Source organism: Gallinula chloropus (assembly GCF_964237585.1).
Source record: "Gallinula chloropus genome assembly, chromosome: Z".
NCBI classification, from domain to species: Eukaryota; Metazoa; Chordata; class Aves; order Gruiformes; family Rallidae; genus Gallinula; species Gallinula chloropus.
The window spans coordinates 50832356-50853870 of NC_140089.1; the positions used below are offsets into that span (position 1 = coordinate 50832356).

Here is a 21515-nt window from a genome sequence, read left to right on the forward strand (position 1 = left end):
TCTGCGTTTAAGACACTTGCCATAATATGTGTTGTAGAAATAGGCAGGGAGGAGCTCTGAACTACCATCTCCTCCCAGGATTTCAAATATTGTCTCTGCTTGATATTTGAATATAGTAACATATACAAGAAAAACACAAGGGGTTCCCAGACCACTGGCACTGGAAACAAAGATATCTCAACACTGTCCAAGTGGTGAGACTTCTTAAAAATATAGTATCACTGACCCTAAAACTTTCACTTAAGTTTCATCAAGGATATAGTTTCATAGCTGTGTGAAACAGATTTACATTATTTTAATAGGTTCAAACTCTGTGTTACTATCAGATATTTGCTCTTGCTACCTGTCATGTGGTACCTCTAACATTTGTGTGTTCAAGTGGATCATTAAATTCAAAAGAAGAGACAGAAAGGTTTTAGGCAGGTCAATTTCTGGTTCTGAGATTGTGTGGGAACACTGAATTTAAGACAAAACACCTTCTCTCCTTTGCCTGACAACTCTAGAAGTGCTCTCAGTATTCAAAAATCCTAGGTGTGCTCTTGAGAAGAAGCTGTATTTTGCAGGGAGGAGCTGCCTCTTTGGAAACACTGGACCGGTCAGTGGAAGGAGAAGAACAGAGTCTTGTTTGTTTTAAAATCTAATTTTGCATTTGTGAGGCAACCAGAGATAAAAAGCAGTGCTGGGAATATGAATTGACCGTTTTATATAAATAGCACAAGTGAACAGCCAGAAAGTGAAAGAGAAAAATCAATACAAATCCGAGCGTGCTGATTTCTCCCATGATCTGTGATTGCTTTTGCCCAAGCACTGTGATTGCTTTTGCCAAACAAATTCACTCAGAGATTCCTGTCCAAAATGTTGATGAACAGACCTGTGACTCCAGCCTCTGGAATGGCCTGGAGGGTGCAGAGTGCCTTTTACACAGGCTCTGATGTGACATATCAGAATGATAGGCAGATTATGACAAGTGTACGTGACAAGCCTTTCTCCTTGACACTCATCCAGTCTGTCAAATGAGGCTAAGTGCTAAATCTCTGAGAAAGCGAAAGCTGAAACAAGGGACCACAAACACTTGTCATGGGAAAGAGCCTCCAGAGCAGTTCTGAGCCAGTTAGACTCCTGTTCCTTCTCTCACAGTGTCAGATGATCTGCAGGACCTGCAATATCCCTATCTTTGGGCATAGCTCCATAGTTTCTCATTTGACATCGTCCCACTACCTATGAGAAGCAAAGCCCTGCAGCACTCCCTACCTACCTCACCTTCCAAATTCAGACCTAAAGCACACAGCAGCTCAGGATCAGCTTAAAACCACTTGCCAAACACTCAGTCTGAAAGTGGTCACTCATCAAAATCAGACCAGTTTATTTGTTTATGTTTGCAGATCACCTTTTCCTAGCAAATCTGTTGGAAGAGGATGGGACTCTTTCACTATGCACGGTTGGAGGAGGATGGAACTTCAGTTGCACCATGCACTGAAATTTAACAACACATTATTTCCCTTTGCAACAACCTGTAAGAAATAGAACATATATCCACACCCTTACATTGAAAACCATTGGGTTTGGGTTGGGATGACCATTTTTCAAATATGTGTAGAGAGATGAGCTCATGGTCCTCTCACTGTCCAAGTCAGCCTTCCCCAGCAAAAATTCAGCATAAAGCCTCCCTTGGTCCTCAGCTCCTCCTCTGGTATCCATCTCCTTTCTGAAGACACAGAAGGAAGGCACATGAAGAGTGAAAGCTCAGATCAGGACTGAGAGACTGTTTTCAGGAGCACATGCAGATTATTGCCTCTTTTATTGAAGGAGACAGCATAGTTAGGAGTGAGAATTTGCTCTCTAAATTAGAAAGGACAGATTTGTAAAGCTTGGAAGACCAACTGGCACATGGATAGATGTCATTGGTGGTGTACTTCCTGAATTATAAAGCACTGTCAAACTTCTGGGAGTTAACTAAAGTAAGCTTGTTCCTGTTAAACAACATCAGACCAATAGGGCCCTGTATGAAGTCAGGGAACTGTTCTCTCAGATTCCAGAAGGCTCTGCACCATGCCCAAGGTTTTGTGAAGATCTGAGCATGCCTCAAGAACATCTTTCTCTGTTTCTGATCTAAATCTTCTGTTTTGGAGCTGCCCAGGAGTTAAAACATTGTAGAGAAGAGTAGTAGCAGTGAGATATGGGTGGAGAATATCCCAGAAACCTTGCTCTCCTAAAGATCCCAGCCTCAATTCCAAGTCAAGATTCAGCTAAATTCAAAGCACAGATTTGAATTCCCACCTTGAGCTAAAAAACCCATATTACATGAAGCAAAGTCAAAGTAGGCAGGGCAGAAAAGTCTTCCTTGTCATTCAACAAGAGATTACTGCAGAAAGTTGAGGTGTTGTCCTTCACCTCATTGAAGCCAGTTTACTAAATTCTTTGCTTCTAAACATAGGTAATACCCAGTGCAAATTATAGTGCATGGAAATCTGTCATTACAACATCAGAGAACGGGAAATGTGAAGATAGCAAGTGAGAATTTTCTATCAAGATATGCAGCTGGACCAAGAACACACTTGAGAAAGCTGATACTCTGATTTTCTGCAGTTCTATTTTTCCGCTTTTGCTGGCCACATTTACAGTTTAAATTGGTAGGTTCTATCTATAGAATCTTCAGTGGTCCGAGCCACTCATTAAAGAGAGGTAAGAAATGCTTTCAGCACCATCCATGTCAACAACCAGGAATACATCAGAAACATCAGAATTTAACAAAACATTACAGGGATTTTCAAGAGAGGTACAGTGGAATGTCTCCATCACCAAAACTCTTTAGCAGTAGCTGGAAGGTAGCTACAAGCTCCATTATGCTTTCTGCATTTAAGTGGATGAAGAAGAGTACTATTCAAAGGGCAATCTGTCAGGCCTTCACTCGGACAGTTTTTCTGGTTTGATCTCTGGCTGAAGAATCCTTCCTCTAATTTAGAGTTAGCCTGTTTAAAAAGGAGTCAGAATTTACATCCTTACTGCTGAGCATAGCAGAAATCAGTGAGACCCTACAGACCTACACGGTGCCAGTTTTAATAGTTAGCTTAACCCTATTATAACTGTACATTTCTAATGGGCTGCTTAGAGATCTGGCTGGGACAAAGTGGATAAAAGCATTGTACTTGCACAGTTTAGACCAAGCCAACAGCTCCAGAAAACGCTGGGGAATTTGAATGTATTGGCCTGGAGGTGACAGGCTGCATTCTTCCTCCCCTTCTCCTGTCTAAGGGAAAGGATTTCCTCCATTAATTCCTTCTCTCTCCAGATAATGAACAAACTTAAGTTTGTGCTTGCCATTAGGTGCAGTCATATGCTGCTTTCGCAAAGGAAGGGCTCTGCAGCAGAGACAGGACTCAGGGTAGTGCTGAAAGGAAAAGGAGGGAACCCTGGAAAACCACATCCGATGGAAATAATGAAAGGGCAAATGTTTCCCCAGATACCCTACTTCTTCCCCAGCAGCAGCCATTCTATCTTCCCCATATTCTGACATGGCCAAAGGAAGACCACCACCCTTCTTCCGTGTCAGCAAGAGGACTGCCCTGACCTGCAGTTCCAGACAGGACACCTTGCACTGAAGTCTGGTAGGATGAAGTCAGTTATACTCATCAATGCCTCACAGCTGGACAATGACGAGGAGAACTCCTGAGTCCCCTCAGAAGTCCATATGAATTGGTGCTCACAAGGAATGGGGTATGCAAACCCTTCCTTCTTTTCCCAGCTTAACCATAACCAATAAGCATCTATGGGGAATGAATACACACAGCAAGGAAAGGCTGCACAACTGCCACAAGCAAAGCATGACCCAAACTTTATCACTCCTATACATGAACCCTGACCTGGTCTTGTATCAGCCCATCTCCTTTCTGACATGTGGAATGATTAATTCTCCCTGGCTGCCTTAAATCCCAGACTGATGAAAGTGAAAGCAATGCTAGAACTGATGCAGAGCTTCATGGTGATGCTAGCATAAAGTCACATCTTGATCTACAGAAGCAGCAGCATTTGAAAGGATGAGCCTGCGTCTGATGACTTTTAACAGGAAAGAATGATACTGAGCTGTGAAGACTTAGTGCTGCACTCTCAAGCTAGTGTTACTCCACTGGTCTCTTAAGCCCTGGTGAGTTATCTCAGACAACAAACTGTCAATATAAGAGACATAATGTAACCCATGTCTGATTTTAGGCAGTAATGGGAGGTCTTTAGCTACAGGAAAAGTAAACAGACCTTTATATTCTATTTGGTGACCTTCACAGTCCTTAAAATATCTTGATGTAAAAAAGAACTAAGAACTGCACAAGCCCACCCCTTGCATCTGATTTCCAAGCTAAAGAGAAAAAAAGTAAAAAAAAAAGAAAGAAAAGAAGTAACATGGGAAAAATGGTGTAGCTATACTTATTACAGGCAATGGTACTGATCAAATTACTCTCATGTCACTGTCTGCATTTTGAGAGTAGCACAAGCAGCATGATCCAGGATAGAAATGTCTCCCTTCACAGATAAATCAAGAGATTTGGGGAGGGTGTGTTGGAAAAAACTTGGAGTACCTCCAGCCACTTAGCTAAAATTTATATCATCCTGACTAAGTATTTTTTCCATTGAGGAAATAATGTCTTATTCTCCAAAGTAACAGAGCAGCAAAATAAGCTGTTCTGCCTCTCAGAGCAGAGGGGTGCATTCATGCTTTTGTTGGGATTGAGCCACGAAATTATTCCATGTAGTCTTGGCTCTACTAGCTAAAGAAATTCAAAGTGGAAGGGTGTGGGCATACCAGCCACTTCTAGAGACCAGTAGCAATGGGAATTTGGCTTATAGAGGCTCTGGGATGGTTTTTGCTAAGTCCTAATCTCCTGTCAGACACTGCTGCCCTTAGAAGAGCCCAGGTTTTCTGGAGCAGAAGAAAATCAATTTACATAAGGGTCAGACTGTCCTAAGCCTCCAGCTCAGGAAATCAATTCACTACTCAACCACTTCATGATTTGGGGCAAGTTGCTCCGTTTTCCACCTGTAAATCACAAGCAGTAATACTAAATTTTAAAAAGTCTCTAATTAAATAATTTAATTCTATAAATAATACAGAAGATGCTGTATAATTTATTATAGGTTATATATGCTATATAATTATTTTTGTACATATAACAAATATAATTAAATAAAATATCGATTATTGGAAATGTCTATTTTGGAGATCTCTAGGGAAAAACCCTTCCTCTGTGCAGCTTGGTCTTGCTGGCCAATGTGAACAAAACCTGTTATTTGTGCACACTTAAAACCACAAGGAAGCAACAAAAAAGCAGAAATACAGCCAACTTGTATTTCAGAGGTAGATGCATAGTGTTACGTTTCTCACAGGGAGTCCAGGCAGAAATCCACTGAAAAGGCTTGCCATTGTTTTCTTCCTACAGGTTCTTAGCTCCAGTTGCACAGACTTAGGCAATTCCTGAATTCCTTCTGGAGTGCTAGCATGAATGATTCCAGCCAAAACCCAGGTAAACAGTTGGCTGTGCCTGGTCTGCTGGGGAAGTAAGCTAAGACAAGTTTGCTGCCATTGCAGAAAGAGAACACTGGATCCAGCATGTGTATGGGTAGTTTTCTTTCTTCCTTTCTTTATGTAGTGGAATTGACCAGTCAGTGTAGGGATGACTGTGAATGCTGCTACTCAGTAAGCTGTAACTCAGCAGCCTCTTTATTGTTAGTCCCCTGAAGAAAAGCAGGTCCCTCACAGACTTCCCCTAGCTGTGGACTAGGCAGGGTAAAAAGTGAATGCAGGCTGCACTGAATTTGACAATGAATATTGTTGATTACTAGTTTCCAAACAGAACTCCTGGTAAAAGGGCATCCTGGTATGAGGGATGGATGTGTAGCTTAGACTGTGAGATGGCAGGACAGCACTTCCAGCAAAGCAGCAGTGTCTGGCTGTTCAGACACAGATGCTCAATTGCAGTGGTACTGGGAGAAAACTTGCAAAAGGCCATTTGTTGAGGTCTGTATTTCTAGTCTTTCCAAGTAGGTGAACCAGAGGCTTGGAATTTCAATAAGTCACAGCCAGAAAGGCTGGAGACACTGTTCAGATGTCTGTCCTAGCTAAATTCCAGCATTAATCACTACATGTCATCTGTTTGGGTTTATTTTGCATCCAGTCCTGATGAATCTGCTGCCCATGCCAGTAATGTGCACAGGTTTTGTCAGCCATCTCAGTGAGACAAAAGTTGTTTAAGCAAGGATTTCAAGCTGAATGACTCTACAAGACACCCTAATCATTACATAACAGTAAAAAAGGCTGCATTTTAATAGACCTTTCAGTAACTCCAGAAGCATCACCCAGTGGGATCTCATTACCAAGTATCCAAAGTGACATCTACTGGTGTAGATTTGGGTTAGTGTGAAACATAGAAACCATCTTAGAGCAAGACAGAAGGTACACAAAGAAGCTGACTAATAAGCCCCAAAAGACATTAGTGGGGAAATCAGCAGCTGGAAATTGAACCTGCAGATTTCTGCTTTAATAATTGAACCTCTAACTATTATGGAAGCAGATGAAGAAGATGTCAGTTTGCTTCCAAGCTCCAATGGTTTGCTAATGGTGCTTCCCTTTTCTGAATTTTAAAAATGCTCTAAAACTGCTCTGCAAAAAGGAACCCATGCCACTTTTCCCATCATGGAAGCTCTGTTATTTTAATACCAAGAGAGTAAGACCTGGCACAGACACTTTCATTCAGACCACCCAGAGAATTCTATACATATAGGTGGCTGGATTCACAAAACCCAAGACATGTTGCATATTCTGGGACTTCCAACAAAATATAAAGAGGAAACTACAGAGGTTAGGAAAGAACAAATTCTCTAAAATCACTCCAAAGATGTCTATGTCTAATAATGGCCTAGGAGGTCTTTAGCAGGTATATCAATCCCTATTCTGTGCTGAAAAGCATATCAGGAAGGCACCATTCTCTCTCTCAACTTTCAAGAGATACTGTTGAACTTGGCCATACTCAGATATCTTTTGTTGACCTCTGGCTTTCTACCTGTTGTGCCTCTTACTGGAGGAGACCTGGTTGTTCATCTTTTCACAAGACAGTCGCTGCTTCACAGACACGTGGACTTTTTGGAGATGCAAAGCAAAAAATTAAACCTAGCTAGAATTTCCAAAGGCAGAAAGTGTCAAAGAAGCTAAGTGGACAATTTAGTAAAATTCCAAAGGGATATAGTCTGGAAACAAGTTTGATGCTAGATCTGTACCCTGCATTATGGAGAAAACTTATAGTAAAACTTAAGAATCTGTCTCAGAGGCAACACAGGCCTGTCAGGACATTCTTACACGCATTTGACTGGGAGACAAGTTCTGGCAGGAGGTAAGAAGTCTAATCCAGGTCAAATCACTTTCACCCCTTGGATGCCTCCAAATACCAATATGGAAATAATCTGAGGGGTTATGGTGCTCTTCAGTCACCCTTCAAATGTCCTTTTCTTCTTCCAACTCTGCTTGGGTTTGCATAGTTTTCCACTATCCTCAAGAGCACTGCAAACACCACAGGACACTGTCCTTGCTCTTTATTCAGAACAGCTCATGATTTAATTGCTGTAAAGAGTGCACTTCTTCTCAGTTGTCATTGTTACTGGTGTTATAACTGTTCCCACCCACCCCAGAGCCCACTTCTTGGAAAGCACAATATAATCCCTGTCTCTCAAAGCATCACACTGGGAGTGCCATAGCCAGGCTTATTGCTTTCTCATAGCCAGAGGGCCTGTGACCCAGTTGTAAACATTCTTTAGTCTATAGCAGAAAGTGTATCTGCTCTGAACTAAGCAAATATTTTTTTCTTTTTTTTTTTTCATGAATTATCAGAAGTCACTGTGAAAGCAGGAGAAGAATCAAGTTAATGATACCTCTTCATCTGCACAATACGTATACATCTCTAAAAATCTATTTTAAGGCCCACACACTGAACAGCAGCCTTCATTAGATCACAAGTGCCGGATAAAAAATCACAGCAGTGGTTTAATATCAATGATTTAAAAGAGAAGAGATCAGATAGAATGTTTCTGTTCATTGAGATATGAATTTTATCATTTGAATTACATAACATGATTCATTGCTGAAGTAAAATCTCTTTCTTTGTTTGAGATCCTTCAGCTTTTGACATGCAAAGAATACAATTCCTGCACTTTTTTCAGTTGTTGATAGATTCCAATGAAAATATACTATATATTTCTTCCTTGCAAGGAAGGCTACGCCTTCAAAATTGCTTTTTCAGGCAGTGAAATCTCATTCTTTTGTACAGGAATTTTTAAAGCCCTTGACAATATCTGCATCTGAAGTTGGGCAAAAATGAAATAACCTATAGATGTACTGACATCTAAGAGTTTAGCCAACATTGTGAAGATGTTTTATAGCAACAGTTTTACCACAGCTAAGTTTTCACACCCGAGCTTAGAGCTTGGTTTCACAGGTCTGATATTGCTGAAAACCAGTCCATTTACATTCTGATATTTTTCCTGCCTAAGACATGATTTCCACAGCTATGCATCAGTTACATGTGAAAATACACTAACTAAATATTACAAATAAATCATTATATGACATTGCATGCTGATTACCTCAAATAAGGATCTATATTTATAAGAAGCTATAAATCCTGATTGCATTTTGTCTGAGTGATTTAGTACCAAAAATGAGTTCAGCAATGAGATTTAAAAAAAAAAAATGGAAAAAAAAAAGAAGCACAACATTATGAGAACACTTTCCCACTGGAGTGACCAAAGGCCCTAACTTTGGATTTCTTCTGTTGCCAGCAACTAAACTGTTCTCACTTTTCTAGACTTAAATTCCAATATCACATGCCTTAAACCGTGCTGAAGACAATACTGCAGAGAATCTTACCGAATATCTACTGAGAGCATTTAAGGCCCTAACAGAAAAATAGGGAGAATTAATGGTACACATCCAGAGACAGAAGGACTCACACTTTAACAGAACAAGGACTGCATATTCTCCTGATGTGTGATACGCTGCCTGCAGGAACAAACAAACCCCAGACTTCACCACTTCTCTGTTAACAGCAAAAGGACAAAGAAATCACGAGCATTTCTTATTGTGCCATAGAGGCTCACTGATGCAACAAGAGGATAACATTCTTCTGTCACCACACTTTAATCTTTGCCCCCCCACTCAGGTAAAACTCAGATGAAACCATGCTTGGGATGAATTAATCATCTATGTTAGTGAAAGTATAATACTAACAATGACAAGGAATTAATCCTTCAAAGGAGGAAATTCATTATTGCCATCAGGATTTGGATAGTGGATAGTAAATGAGCTTAAAAACACATATTGTAAGATGCGGCAGAGACAAAGTACTGAACATCTGCTTATTAAGAAAAAAATGGACCTTATCTCCTTGAGCAATGGGAGAGCTGAGGTTCCTGAAAATATAAAGATTTGATGAAGAAATTAAGCACTGTTCCACAACCTTTACACAGCACCCCACAGGGTCAATTACAATTGCAGAGACAACCTGAATTCTTCCAGCATTTGAATTTTTCATTTGCCACCTTTCCATACTTCTCATGCAGATTTCAGCACAATTTGGAGGGCAGGAACCTTTATTAATGTAACTAAGCGTTTTTCCCCCACGGCACATAAGGCTGGTCAAAGACACTGTGACCACTCTAAGAACTGAGTGTGTAATACCTACTGGAGCAGTTCAGGCTCTATCTCAAGCATGGCCTAAATTCAAACTTAAATTCTACCTTGAAGCCAAGTCATTTGGACAGAGGACCACACTTACATCCTTTTTTGGTTGAAACCCACCATTGTGTGGATAGCCTTGAGCTTTTGCTACTCTTCAGTGTGAGCTCAGCAATGCTGACCCTCTAAAGCAAGATTGGCAGGAAACCAAACTACAGGTGTTGTCTCACTAGCAGTCGTGACAGGTAGTGAGTTAATTACAGAGCGTGTCCTAAGGCTCTATAAGGCCTGGGTTCTACCACAGTTGTGAAAATAATTAATTATGTAAATAAGTAATTATGGATCATTACATGAAGAAATTAGCTTTCATTACTGCGGTATGCAGATTTGTGATACAATCAAGGTCAGCAGTTTATATAGAAGATAGTATTCCACCCAAGAGCACTGAAAACAATCTGGCTGCTCTAACAGGATGAAATGGAGAGAAAAATGCAAACCACATGGGTTGGGATAAGGACAGTTTGATGGGACAGCAAAGAAAGGGAGAAATAACGACAATGGGACTTATCACAGATTATGCAAAATTGGTGATATACAGTGTAGTTTCACAAGGAACTGCACAGTCAGATTGCCCCAGAGACTGGAGCTGTGCCACCCCTCCCTGACTAGCCCCCTTTTATGCTATTCATACTGTATGGAATGCCTCCTTTGGTTAGTTTGGGTCACCTGTCCTGGCAGTGTTGCACCCCAGCTTCTGTTGAAAATTAACTCCATCCTAGCCAAAATACAGGAATTCTGTATCTTTTTCAGGACAAGATAATATCTATCTTTTATGGAACTCTCTAATATTAAAAAAAGCAACCAGAAACCCCATTCCACCCCTCTAAAAAAAACCCAACAAACCCAAACCAAAACAATAAACCAGCTCCTTTCTACAGCTTTATCCACCTTTTCTGATTCTTCAGAAAATAGATTCATCTTTCAAATGTATGCTACCTGGGAGAAAGAAAACCATAGGGAACTAATCTCCTGTGTTTTCACAAGCTGGATGTGCTTCTCAAAGTAGGACTTCCTGCTGATAAACTAAAAGGTAACCCAACACATCACTAGAAAAGCTGCAATGCAGAGCTTACACTGAGATCATATAACATTCCTTGAAGTATCCTTGTCTAGTCTGCCCACAGAGCCAACCCTTTGCCATGTCACTCAGGAGTGAATACATTTCCAAGAGACTTCACAACCCAGTATTCAGCCTGATTTAGCAAAATCTCAATAGCTGACAGTATCCCAGGGAATTCCCTGTTAGCTGGATGCTTAACCCAAGCTCAGGCTGTATGCACCCTATTTATGAACATGTGAATTCTAGCCTATGTCATCTTGGATTTGTATCAGAGAGCATCTCAGATTTCTTAATGCCCAACCACAAGAAAAACGTAACCAACATTTACCTCTGGGAATGCTTCAGGGGTCTAGCAGAAGAGACAACAAAGACAGGGAATTCGGCCACCTGCCTGTAACTGGGAAATTAACTACTCTCTTTTTTTTTCCCCTTGTGTCTACAGCAGAGCTATGTCATTGCTCAGAACAGTTCCACCTACAAGCATACATTAAACCTATACTGCACACATTTATATGCTTATATTAACGCATTCCATTATCTAGATAAATATTGAGAACATTATAAAACAAACAAAAAAAAATTACCAGGTAGGGTGTCTGTCTGATAGCTAATACTCTCTCTTAAATGATCTGGCAGTGTCACGGATACACAATTCCTTGTAAGTACTTTCTTTTCTTAGAAGCATAAACACAAATTTCTTTATTTTCTCAGCACCGCTTCACAAGATGCACTGTGCCACCAGAACAATGCGCCATATTTGTGCTTCCTTCCTGAATCATCAGAATTTCAGCTCAATCCAGACAAAGTTTTGTTTATGGACAGCTTTTCTCTGCTCTGTTATGAGACTTTGAAGTGTTTCCCAGTCATGTTCTTAGGGCACTGTAACCTGCAGAGGTAAAGCACTACACTGGGAGCAGGACATCTTCATTATGTCTATAGGTATTTTCTGTTGTTCTTTGGCATGCAATTTAAGTTAACACACAGGCCTTGATCATCAGAAACCCCTTGTCTAACCCAAATTTTTCCATGTTATCTGACCTTCAGGTGCTCTTCCTATAAAACTTTCAGGTGCTCTTTCATATTGCTCTAAAGAGACAATTTTGACCCACTCTTGAGGGTGAGGAAGCAAAACTGCCTTCTCCCTCCACACAGCAACCCCTAAAAGCTAATGTACAGTAACAATGGATTCAGCTACCTTAATTTTCTCTAGTAAAAGCTCTTTTTTTCTGTGTACATTTCTTTTCAATCTTATACTGAATCCTCGTAATTATTCGTTTCCTTCTCATTCCAAATGGCATCATTAAAAGAATCAGCATAAGTAAAAGAGAGTACTTCCCAGTGGCTAAGTCCATCAGATAAATAAAAGTCACTTTCTCTCAGATTAATCCCCTTTGAGCAGTGGAGGCCTAAATATGAAGGCAAGAGTAGATTTTTCCCATTTCACCCATCAAAACAAAGAAAGCTTTGAAAGAAATACAGAAGAAACTTGGACTATATGTCTCAGAAACATAGTGAATTATGACCCTTTTTACAAACCACAAAAGTAAACTTGGAAAGCACCCACAAAGGGACAGAGAAGCCTCTAGTACTTAATACTTTAAATAATGTGTTTAACCAATGATAAGAAACTCAGACATTTTTATCCCCTCATCTTCACTCTCTATTTCAGCATGGCAGGACTTTTCAGTGTGGGATGTGTGTTTAAAAAGGGGTAGCACTTAAGGGATAGTGCACAAGATTAGAAAGTTCAGTGTGGCAAAGTAATCACCTGACTATCCATGTGCTTATGGAACTGGTCACAGATCAGCTAAAAAGACTAGATCTCCACTGGGCATTATTAGTTCCCAAGAGTGTGCTGGAAGCCAGTTCCCTACCTTGTCTCGGATGCCTTGTCTCATAACTTCTCTTTCAGCCTCCATCTTGGCATATTTGGCTTTCCTTTCTTCCTCCTCTTGCCTGAGGGCTTCCTGTCGTTCCTCTTCTTTCTTGGCAGCATCTGGGTCTTTCTCCTCATCCCCACCCAGCATCTTCCCCATATCTTTGGTTGCCCCTAGAGAAAGCACAAAGAAAAGTCAGCCCTCTAAGAATGGAAAACCATGATGCCAGCTCTCTCCTTCCCCACATTCAGAACCTCCTTTCACGCCCTCTGCATCTAGAAAGGTTACTCCTTCTACTGAGGAGATACACACTCTCCAGAGAGGCAAGAGTTATACAAAACACCCAGCCTGATCAGATGGGTTACCTGACACTGGTGAGAGAAGCACAGGAGCAAGAGGCACAGACTACACCTGTAGACTTCCATGATGGTATTGGTTTGTAGTCTTAACACGAATAATCTGTCATCCTGACAATGTTTTCACTCCATCAGCTCAATCAAGTCTGAAGATTGATTTTGGATGGTCTTTAATGTAAGAGGCAAGTAATACATCCAGAAAGAAATCACACCAGGGCTAGGAAAGGAATTTGAAATCTCGATTGCAGGGATGAGTAATCACAATCTTAACTGTTGCCAGCAATTACATAACCCATGACAGGTAGGAACACACAGCATTAGCAAATGTTTGGATTTGATTTCTAGGCTCCTCCTATGGATCAGAAAGAAGTATCATCTCTGCATATCTCTTATCTACCCTTGGCCACTATCTCTAAAGCTTAGAGCATAGGTGGGATCCTGGCTCTACCTGGTCCTCTTCCTACCCCTGCATGCCCATTGATCTCAAGCTTTCAGCCCCTGAGTGCTTCTGAGACAGCTCTTTGTTGTTATGCAATGCATTTGCACAGCCATGGAAATAGGGAGGCTTCTTGCATGTCCCACTGCCCCCACACAGCTGCATAAAGACCATTTATTCTGTATTTCGGAGGCACTTTTATTGGCAAATGACTAGCAATTATCCAGCTGGGAAGAAGGCAAGGGCTGAGGGAAGGGAAAGGACATTTAATGTGTTATTCATCATTAAGGCAGTGGAAGGCTGCAGCAGGATCAAGCCTGGTTACATGGATGAACTGAAGACACATATTCTTTGGCAGTTGTGTTGGACTTCGCCTGCAGCAGAAAGAGACCCAGCGTCGTGTACTAAAAAAGGTACCTTCACACTATAGGTGGCTGGTTAATGTTCTTGGTTTCTGGGTCAGAAAAGCTCCAGCTTGGCTCTTTGCTGACTCAGATTTAACTGAATGTCAGTTTTGCGTTGCTGGGTCCTGGTAGAGAACAGGGGGATGCAGAGATGGCTGCTGTAAGAAGCAGCTAGAAGCTTTCTGCAGGCCCCAGAAAGTAAACATCAGCTGATTTAAGGCCAGAGTTGTTGCTGACCAAGGCCGAGCCAATTTGCAATAGTCACAGAATCATGGAATCATAGGATGGTCTGGGTTGGAAGGGACCCCAAGGATCATAGAGCTCCAAACACCGCCACAGCCAGGGCCACCCACCTCAGGCCTGGATCTACACAAGGTTGCCCAGGGCCCCATCCAACCTGGCCTTGAATACCTCCAGGGATGGGGCATGCACTACTTCTCTGGGCAGCCTGTTCCAGCACCTCACCACTCTTTTCCTCTGGGAATCACATATAAGAGAAAAAACACAAGCAACTGCATTTTGCCACCAGAGAAGGGAGTGAGAAGATAAAAGGAGCTGTACAGACACTACAGGGAAGCAGGGTGGGGAGGAGGTGCCCCAGGTGCCGGAGAGAAAGATGCCCCAGCAGCCTGTGGAGAAACCCGTTGTGGAGCAGGTGTCCCCCCGCAGTCCATGGAAAAGGCCAAGACCCCACCTGCAGCCCATGGAGAGGCCCCACGCTGGAGCAGGTGGAGACATACAGGAGATGCTGTGATGCACACTGGAGCAAGCTCCTGCCAGCACTTGCAGAGAAGGACAGAGACACAGAGATGAGCAAGAGAGTTCTTTCTCCCAGAGAGAAGCATGGGGAAACTGCTAATTTTGAGATTGACAGATCTGGGTTTTAAAGACTTTTTTTGCAAGGAGGGAAATAATAGTAAACATGACTGTGTCCATTCAGCTAGCTAACCACAAGTCTCTTGACAGTTCAATCTTGTTGAGAAACCTGTGGATTAAAAGGAGGAAGACACCCGGGAACCCCAAACAAACTCCACAATCACGATCCTAGCTACTGTCAGCCTTCCTCTACAGACATTTTGTATCCTCCTCTACAAGGTCTGATTAATACAAGAACTCTTGGATTTTGAGGGCATGTTTACTCAGAACATGTGGTGATTTCTTTCATGAGATGCAAGGAAGGCTAACTGAAATTGCAAGCACTAGAATTTCATAGCAAGTGGAAAGGCAATGTAGACTAGTTGGGTCATGCATCCTTATTGCAGGGGCCTGTGTAAGCAGATTTACTGTGCATAAATCATCAATGACTAATGTCAGTAACATTTTTAATTTCCGGATTACATTCAAGAAATATTTCCATGGATCATCAAACTAATTTGGGTTTATTAGCTTTTTGATAAGTTTTTTAGCTTCTCTTAGAGCTAAATACCCAGATGATGTACTGTACTAGTTACTTATGAAACACAGTTCAGCAAAAGAGAGACTGGGTTTTTTTCCCTCTAAGCACTACTTCTAGGCTATTTTGAAGCTACAACATCAGCTCAGCATATCATGTAAGTAGTGAAATTGCACGGACTTGTTTTTCTTTTATGTCTTAGACAAGACCAAGTTTTGGAATACATTAGGCATTTGATTTTGCAGCTATTCGGCACACAGAACACCTACAAGAACAAGAATGTAGTTTTCAAGATCATCATAGACTCTCTTAATTCACCCTTATTTCAAAGTAATCATCTAAATGTATGAAATGCTGCACTGTGATACCATTGTTAACTCATTGGAACAAAATTTATTCAGAAGCAAAATTTTACACTAAATTTTAATTCCAATCTCTTGTTTTAATTTTGGTATAGAAAAGCTTTTTTTCTCTCTCATTTCTTCTTCATCCTAAACTTCAGGTTTTGTTGTTAACAATCCCTAGATAACAGCTTCTGATTTTGGCAGCTCAACAGTGGAGGATCCAGAGATTTCATTTGCATGCAACTGAGATGCTGTGGTTACAGGCAGAAGCAGAAGAAAAGAGCCGAAGTTCTTTCCTCAAACCTGCTTTTGAAGCTTCCAAGGAAACAGCAGAAGCACATGCTTACTGAATCCTTTCCTATAAGCCTGGGTTTTTATGTCTTCTTTCACATCCCAACCAAAACTTCTACCATCACATAAAGAGAAGACAGAGTAACAAAGTCAGCACTAATCAATAAGGTGCTTCAATCAATATTATTTCCAACATGTCTAGTCAAGGCCACAGGAAGAACACAGAAATGGCTAAAGCTCCAGGGCTCTATGTGCTATGATAAACAGCTCAGCCCAGGAAAGATAAAACACTTCCATGAGGGAAAGCATCTCAGAGGTTGTTTATTCAAAAGAAAAGTGGCATGGCAGACATTTCAAACTAATAGTCATTCCCTTGATCTATAAGGGTTGAAGAACTAGGCCATCAGGTGTTAATCCAAATACTGTAGGCACACTCAAGCACACTTGCATGTGAGATTCACTGTCATCAACTGTCTGAAAAACGGTAATTCAGTTGTTGGGTAACATGTGGAGGACATTCCCTAGTGAAACAGTTGGAAAGAAGGTTAACTTTCTGGAAAACAATTTTGAAGCAAAGACCTTGAGTTCTTGAGTTCTTGAGTTCTTGGAGGACAGCAAGCTGACCTTGAGCCATACATCCTTGAGCAAAGAAGGTCAGTCTCCTGGGATGTATTATGAATGTTTCCAGCAGGTTGAAGGAGTTGAGCCTTCCCGACTACTCATCCTGGTGAGGCCATTTTTGGAGCCAGTTCTGGGCTTCCAAACACCAAGGAGATATGGATTTACTGGAGTGAACTAGCAAAGGGCTATGAATACTATTACAAGAATCAAGGATCTCTCATATGAGGGGAGGCTGGGAAAGCTGAGGCTGTTTAGCCTGGAGAAAAGAAAGTTCAGGGGTGTCTTAGAGGTGTGTATAAATACTGTATCAATGGGAATGAAGATGAGGGAGCCAGACTCTTCTCATTGCTGCTCAGTCAGAGGAGAAGAGATTATGTGTACAAACTGAAATACAGGGAATTCCATTTAAACATAAGGAAAAAAAATTGGACTTGTAGAAAGAGACTGTGGAGTCGCCATCTGTGGAGATATTCAGAACTTCATAGGCCACATTCCTGCACACGCTGCTGTAGGTCACCCTGTTTTAGAATGCAATTGCACTAGAAATCCCCTGTGGATCCCTGCCAACCTCAGGTATTCTGACAAAAGTGAGTGGTTTAACTGGCAACTGAAAGTGGCTTAAGTGAATTTTACAAGGAAAAGGGTAAAGAGCATATACCCAAGCAGATCCTGCATCTGAACTGAGGGAAAGTGGATTCTTACACTGTCTGACCTCTATCACAGGAGGACCTAACCTTCAGTAGCTCAGTGACATCAATCCATCTTTCACAGAGAAAATGTAAACTCACAAAATCAAATTGCAGAAACTGCTCAATTTTCACTTGCTAAAATGAAAAAAAAATCCAAATATTGACATGCAAAGTTGTTTGCTGAAAAAATACATGGAACAGGATTAGGACACTCCCACCTTGGAGATGCAGATTCATACACACATTTTATTCTAAAACAGAGTAAACCCCCAAACCCTCAGTGTACAGGATACTGCTATTTGCAAATACAAAATAGCCCCATGTCTGTAATTCATCCATTTAAGAGTAAAACAAAACAATAACTTTAGGAACATTTTTGGAAATAAAAGAGTTCAGATACATGCTTGCAGTAGAAAGCTGTTTTCCTGCAAATGTTTGCACATTTCTGCAATGATAAGAATGAAGATGCCTCCAATATTTGCCTCCTACTCTTTCAGCTGGGAGTTTTATTAAAGACCACATGATTATTTTCCGTAAAAAAAGTAAATGTCACACCAGTCTATTGAGCTGAAGAAAACCACCTGACTTCCTCCTGTTAAAAGTTTCAATAAAAATGTAACAGCCCTTCAGGAGGGCATCACATGACACTCCAAAGTGGTACTTGGATGAACAAAAATACTGTAGTGCTGAATAGCTCCAAAAGAACCATCACAATTTATTGACTAATTGTAAGGAATACACCTACTGAAATGCATTAGTACTTCCTCTTTCATAAACAAAGAACTGATGCCAAGTTGTCTTGAGGAGGTCACTTGAGAAATCATAGTATTTCTGAAAATGCTATTTTCTAGTCTTTTTTGGTACAGTAGGGATCTCTGGTAAGTATCAATAAATTGTATTAAAATAAGAAATTAATTAAATTAAAAGCTCAAAGAAAGACATGGAACTCTTTCTCTGTTTACTTTTCCAGGAACTCTTTCCCTTTTCCAGATCCACTCACCACAAGTGTCTTATGCAACTGAGAAGGAGTGTGTTTATACGCACTTCTGCTCTCCAGGCCAATCTATAGTTTTAGGCTTATTTCCAGGTGCCTATTGTAGTGGTTTGATCCTGGCTGGAGGCCAGATGCCCACCAAAGTCACCCTATCACTCCCCTTTTCAGTTGGACAGGGAAGAAAATATATATTGGGAGGCTTAGGAGTCAAGATAAGGACAGGGAGAAATAATTCAGCAATTAGTATCATGGGCAAAACAGACTCAACACAGACTAAAAAGACAGACAATAAAAAAGCATCTATTACACTACACTGCACACACAGAGTGAAGTGAGAGTCAGACAATAAGAAGTACAACCAGATCTTAAAACACATCCCTCCACCCCTCCCTTCTTAGCAGACTTAACTTTAGTCATGACCTCCCTTCTTCCCTCTCCCTGGGTGACAGAGGGTGGGGGGGGAAGGCGTGTTGTAAATGGGGGTTTCAGTCAGTTCCTCACAAGTTGTCTTCCTTCTTAGCTGGGGCATTCCTCACACTCTTCCTCTGCTCCAGCGTGGGGTCCCACCCACAGGAGACAGTCCTCCACCAGCTTCTCCAAAGTGACTCCTTTCCCAAGGAGCTTTAGCTCTTCACCAACTGTCTCAGCATTACTTCTCTGGGGTGCAGTATCTTAGGCCCAGACTCTTCCAGCCTGGTCCTCCACGGAGTCACAAGTACCCCCAGCAAACCTGTTCCAGAAAGGACCACTCCATGGGCTGCATATCCTGCCAGGGGCTTGATCCAACACAGGTCACAGTGTCTTTCATATATCTCCACCTGCTCAAGAGTGAGGCCCCTCCACAAACTGCAGGTGGGATCTTTGTTCACCTTAATCTTCCTTGGGCTGCAGGGGGCCAACCTGCTCCATCATGGTCTTCTCCACAGGCTGCAGGGGAGTTTTTCTCTCTGACATCTGGAGTGCCTTGTCCCCACAACTTCTTCACTGCCCTTGGTGTCTACAGAGTTTCTTACATCTTCTTACTCCCTTCTCTGTTGACTGCTTGTGGGTTTTTTCCTCTCTGATATGATTCACAGAGGTGCTATGACAGTTGCTGATTGGCTCAGCCTTGGTAAGCCGTGGGTCCGTCCTTGAACCTAGCCAGTATTTACTCCACAGGGCCTAGGGGAAGCTTCTAGATTCTTCTTTCATAAGCCGCCCCTGAAGCACTCCCCTCCTCCACCAGCCCCCGCCATGCCACATGAAGCCACAACATCTATCCACTTCAGTGTTAAGTTTTCCAAGATATTCCAGAAAAATAATATTGGAAGGATCCCTGTGATATCCATCAGAATATTTCAAGTTGTGAGCCATGGATCATGGGTACTGTGAAAGTTATTTAGTGGCAAAACAAAAATGAGCATTAGGAAGCAATAGAAAAGGAGCACGAAAAGCTTAATTTTACCATGTTTAGAAATGAACACTATTGAGAAAAAGCTGCTCACAAAAGGTATGGATTTTTATTTTTTGTATTTTGTTCTTTTTCCCAGACATGACGTCATTAGATTATCTTCCAAGTAAATAAGAATGCAACACATCGGTCTGGTCTATCCCTAGCACCAAGAATCAGCCTTATGCTACTCCTTTGTCTGACGACTGGATAGTCAAAGGCAAAACAGTAAATAAGGCTGTGGTCAACAGCTAGCTTGCTGCTGTAGTCCTCAATAGACTACAGTACAGACCTGGTCTGCTTCCAAACTTTTTCTTCCACCTCCATTTTCCAAGTTGTTGGTCTAACTATTCCTCAGCCTAGTGAAACTGACTGATTCGGTGCTTTCTGTTCTCGGAGTGCTCATGCTGGCATCTAAAATATCCCTTCCATCAGCTAACCGGGAAAGACATGGTCTGAGGCCTCACTGAAACCCATTTGATGCAATGGGTACCAAAACAGAGGTAATAGTGAGAAGGTATTGACAGAATAAGAACTGTGAGAAGAGTACTTGGGTGATCAAGATGTTAGGGTGATCATCAGCATAGTATCTATCATCCAGCTTTCTTTCTTCCAGATTCTGGGATTTTTACCACATGTTGGTCTGTGTTCAAGGCACAATGTCAAAATACTCTCAAGCCTTGCCATTCCCTGCACACTCTCCAGAAAAGGGTCTTAAGCAGGAATTTTCTCTGACTGTCCATTTTTAGGCAGAGAAGCCTTTATTTTACTGTTTGTGGGGACCTTTGCTTCAGTTATTTTCTCTCCTCAGACAGCTTTCTCTGCCTCTGGGTCTTTCTCTCTCTCCCTCTGTATCCAGCCAGATGAACTGCATTGTTCAGAGGTCTTGTTGGGAAGCAAACTGGTAAGCTGAGCAAACTATGTAAAAGTACTTGAAATATTTAAGGATATTTGGAGGTACTCAGAACTCCAGCTATATGGAGACAAATGTCTCTTCTCTCCTTTATAGTAATGTTTCTTTTCACTTATACACTTGAAGGCAGACTTTAAAGACTTTCAAATCTTATGTAAATCCAGTTGGAGGCACATAGAAATTTCCATTAATGATTTTTCTGAGATAGCACTAGGTTCTAACATGTGCAAGAGCAATGTTTCACTGTGCAGATGGGTACCAAAGCCCAAACCTGAGTAAGGTAGATACTCTTGTCAACCAAACAATGATTTTCCTAACTTATAAGCTGCTGGAGAGTCTCCTTAACCAGACAAAAGAAAGTAATCTTTTTAGAGCAAGACCCTCCCAGCCCCAACAGCATCATTTCTTTGGCTAATATCTTTAGTTTCTATGTTTTTTTCTCTGTGTAATCTCTATGGTGGTACAGTGAGAGTCTCTAGCTGTGCAGAGCAATACAGTAACTTGCACACAAACCAACATGTAATCTCAATGGTATTTGTGTATTTGTGCAACAAATGAATGTTATAGTTCTCTCTTTTATTTTCTCTTTCTACCTTACACCTATCAATTAATGTATTCAAGTTAATTCTTCAGTTTGCATATGATTTTATTCCTTTGCACTACTTCTAAGTCCTTTTTGCACTGCTTTAACTAGAAGAACAAAGTTGTCAATGCAAGACCTAGAACTGAGCCTTTTTGCTTAATGGTTTTGTTCAGGTTGTTTTAATTACCTGTCACAATTTCCACTTCATGACAAACTAGAAACAGTCACTGTGTAAGTTCATACCTGTTGTTCAGAATGACCCAATAGGGCTTTTTCCATGTTGAATCAGGTACTGCATTTTATAATCAGTTTGTGAAAGATGTCAAATACGGTTGATGGCCTGTCAGTGGTATCTC

At 41.3% G+C, this 21515-nt stretch overlaps 1 protein-coding gene across 1 annotated transcript in view; it reads right to left on the reverse strand.

Annotated features, from left to right (window-relative positions):
- The window catches only part of CPLX1 (complexin 1), a gene marked incomplete at both ends in the record, with an annotated part of 110519 nt that overhangs the window by 25472 nt on the left and 63532 nt on the right, over positions 1 to 21515 (reverse strand). The window contains one exon of the mRNA XM_084278623.1: positions 12704 to 12879. Coding sequence (XP_084134749.1) covers positions 12704 to 12879 — 176 coding nt within the window. The remainder of the gene's footprint in view (positions 1 to 12703; positions 12880 to 21515) is intronic.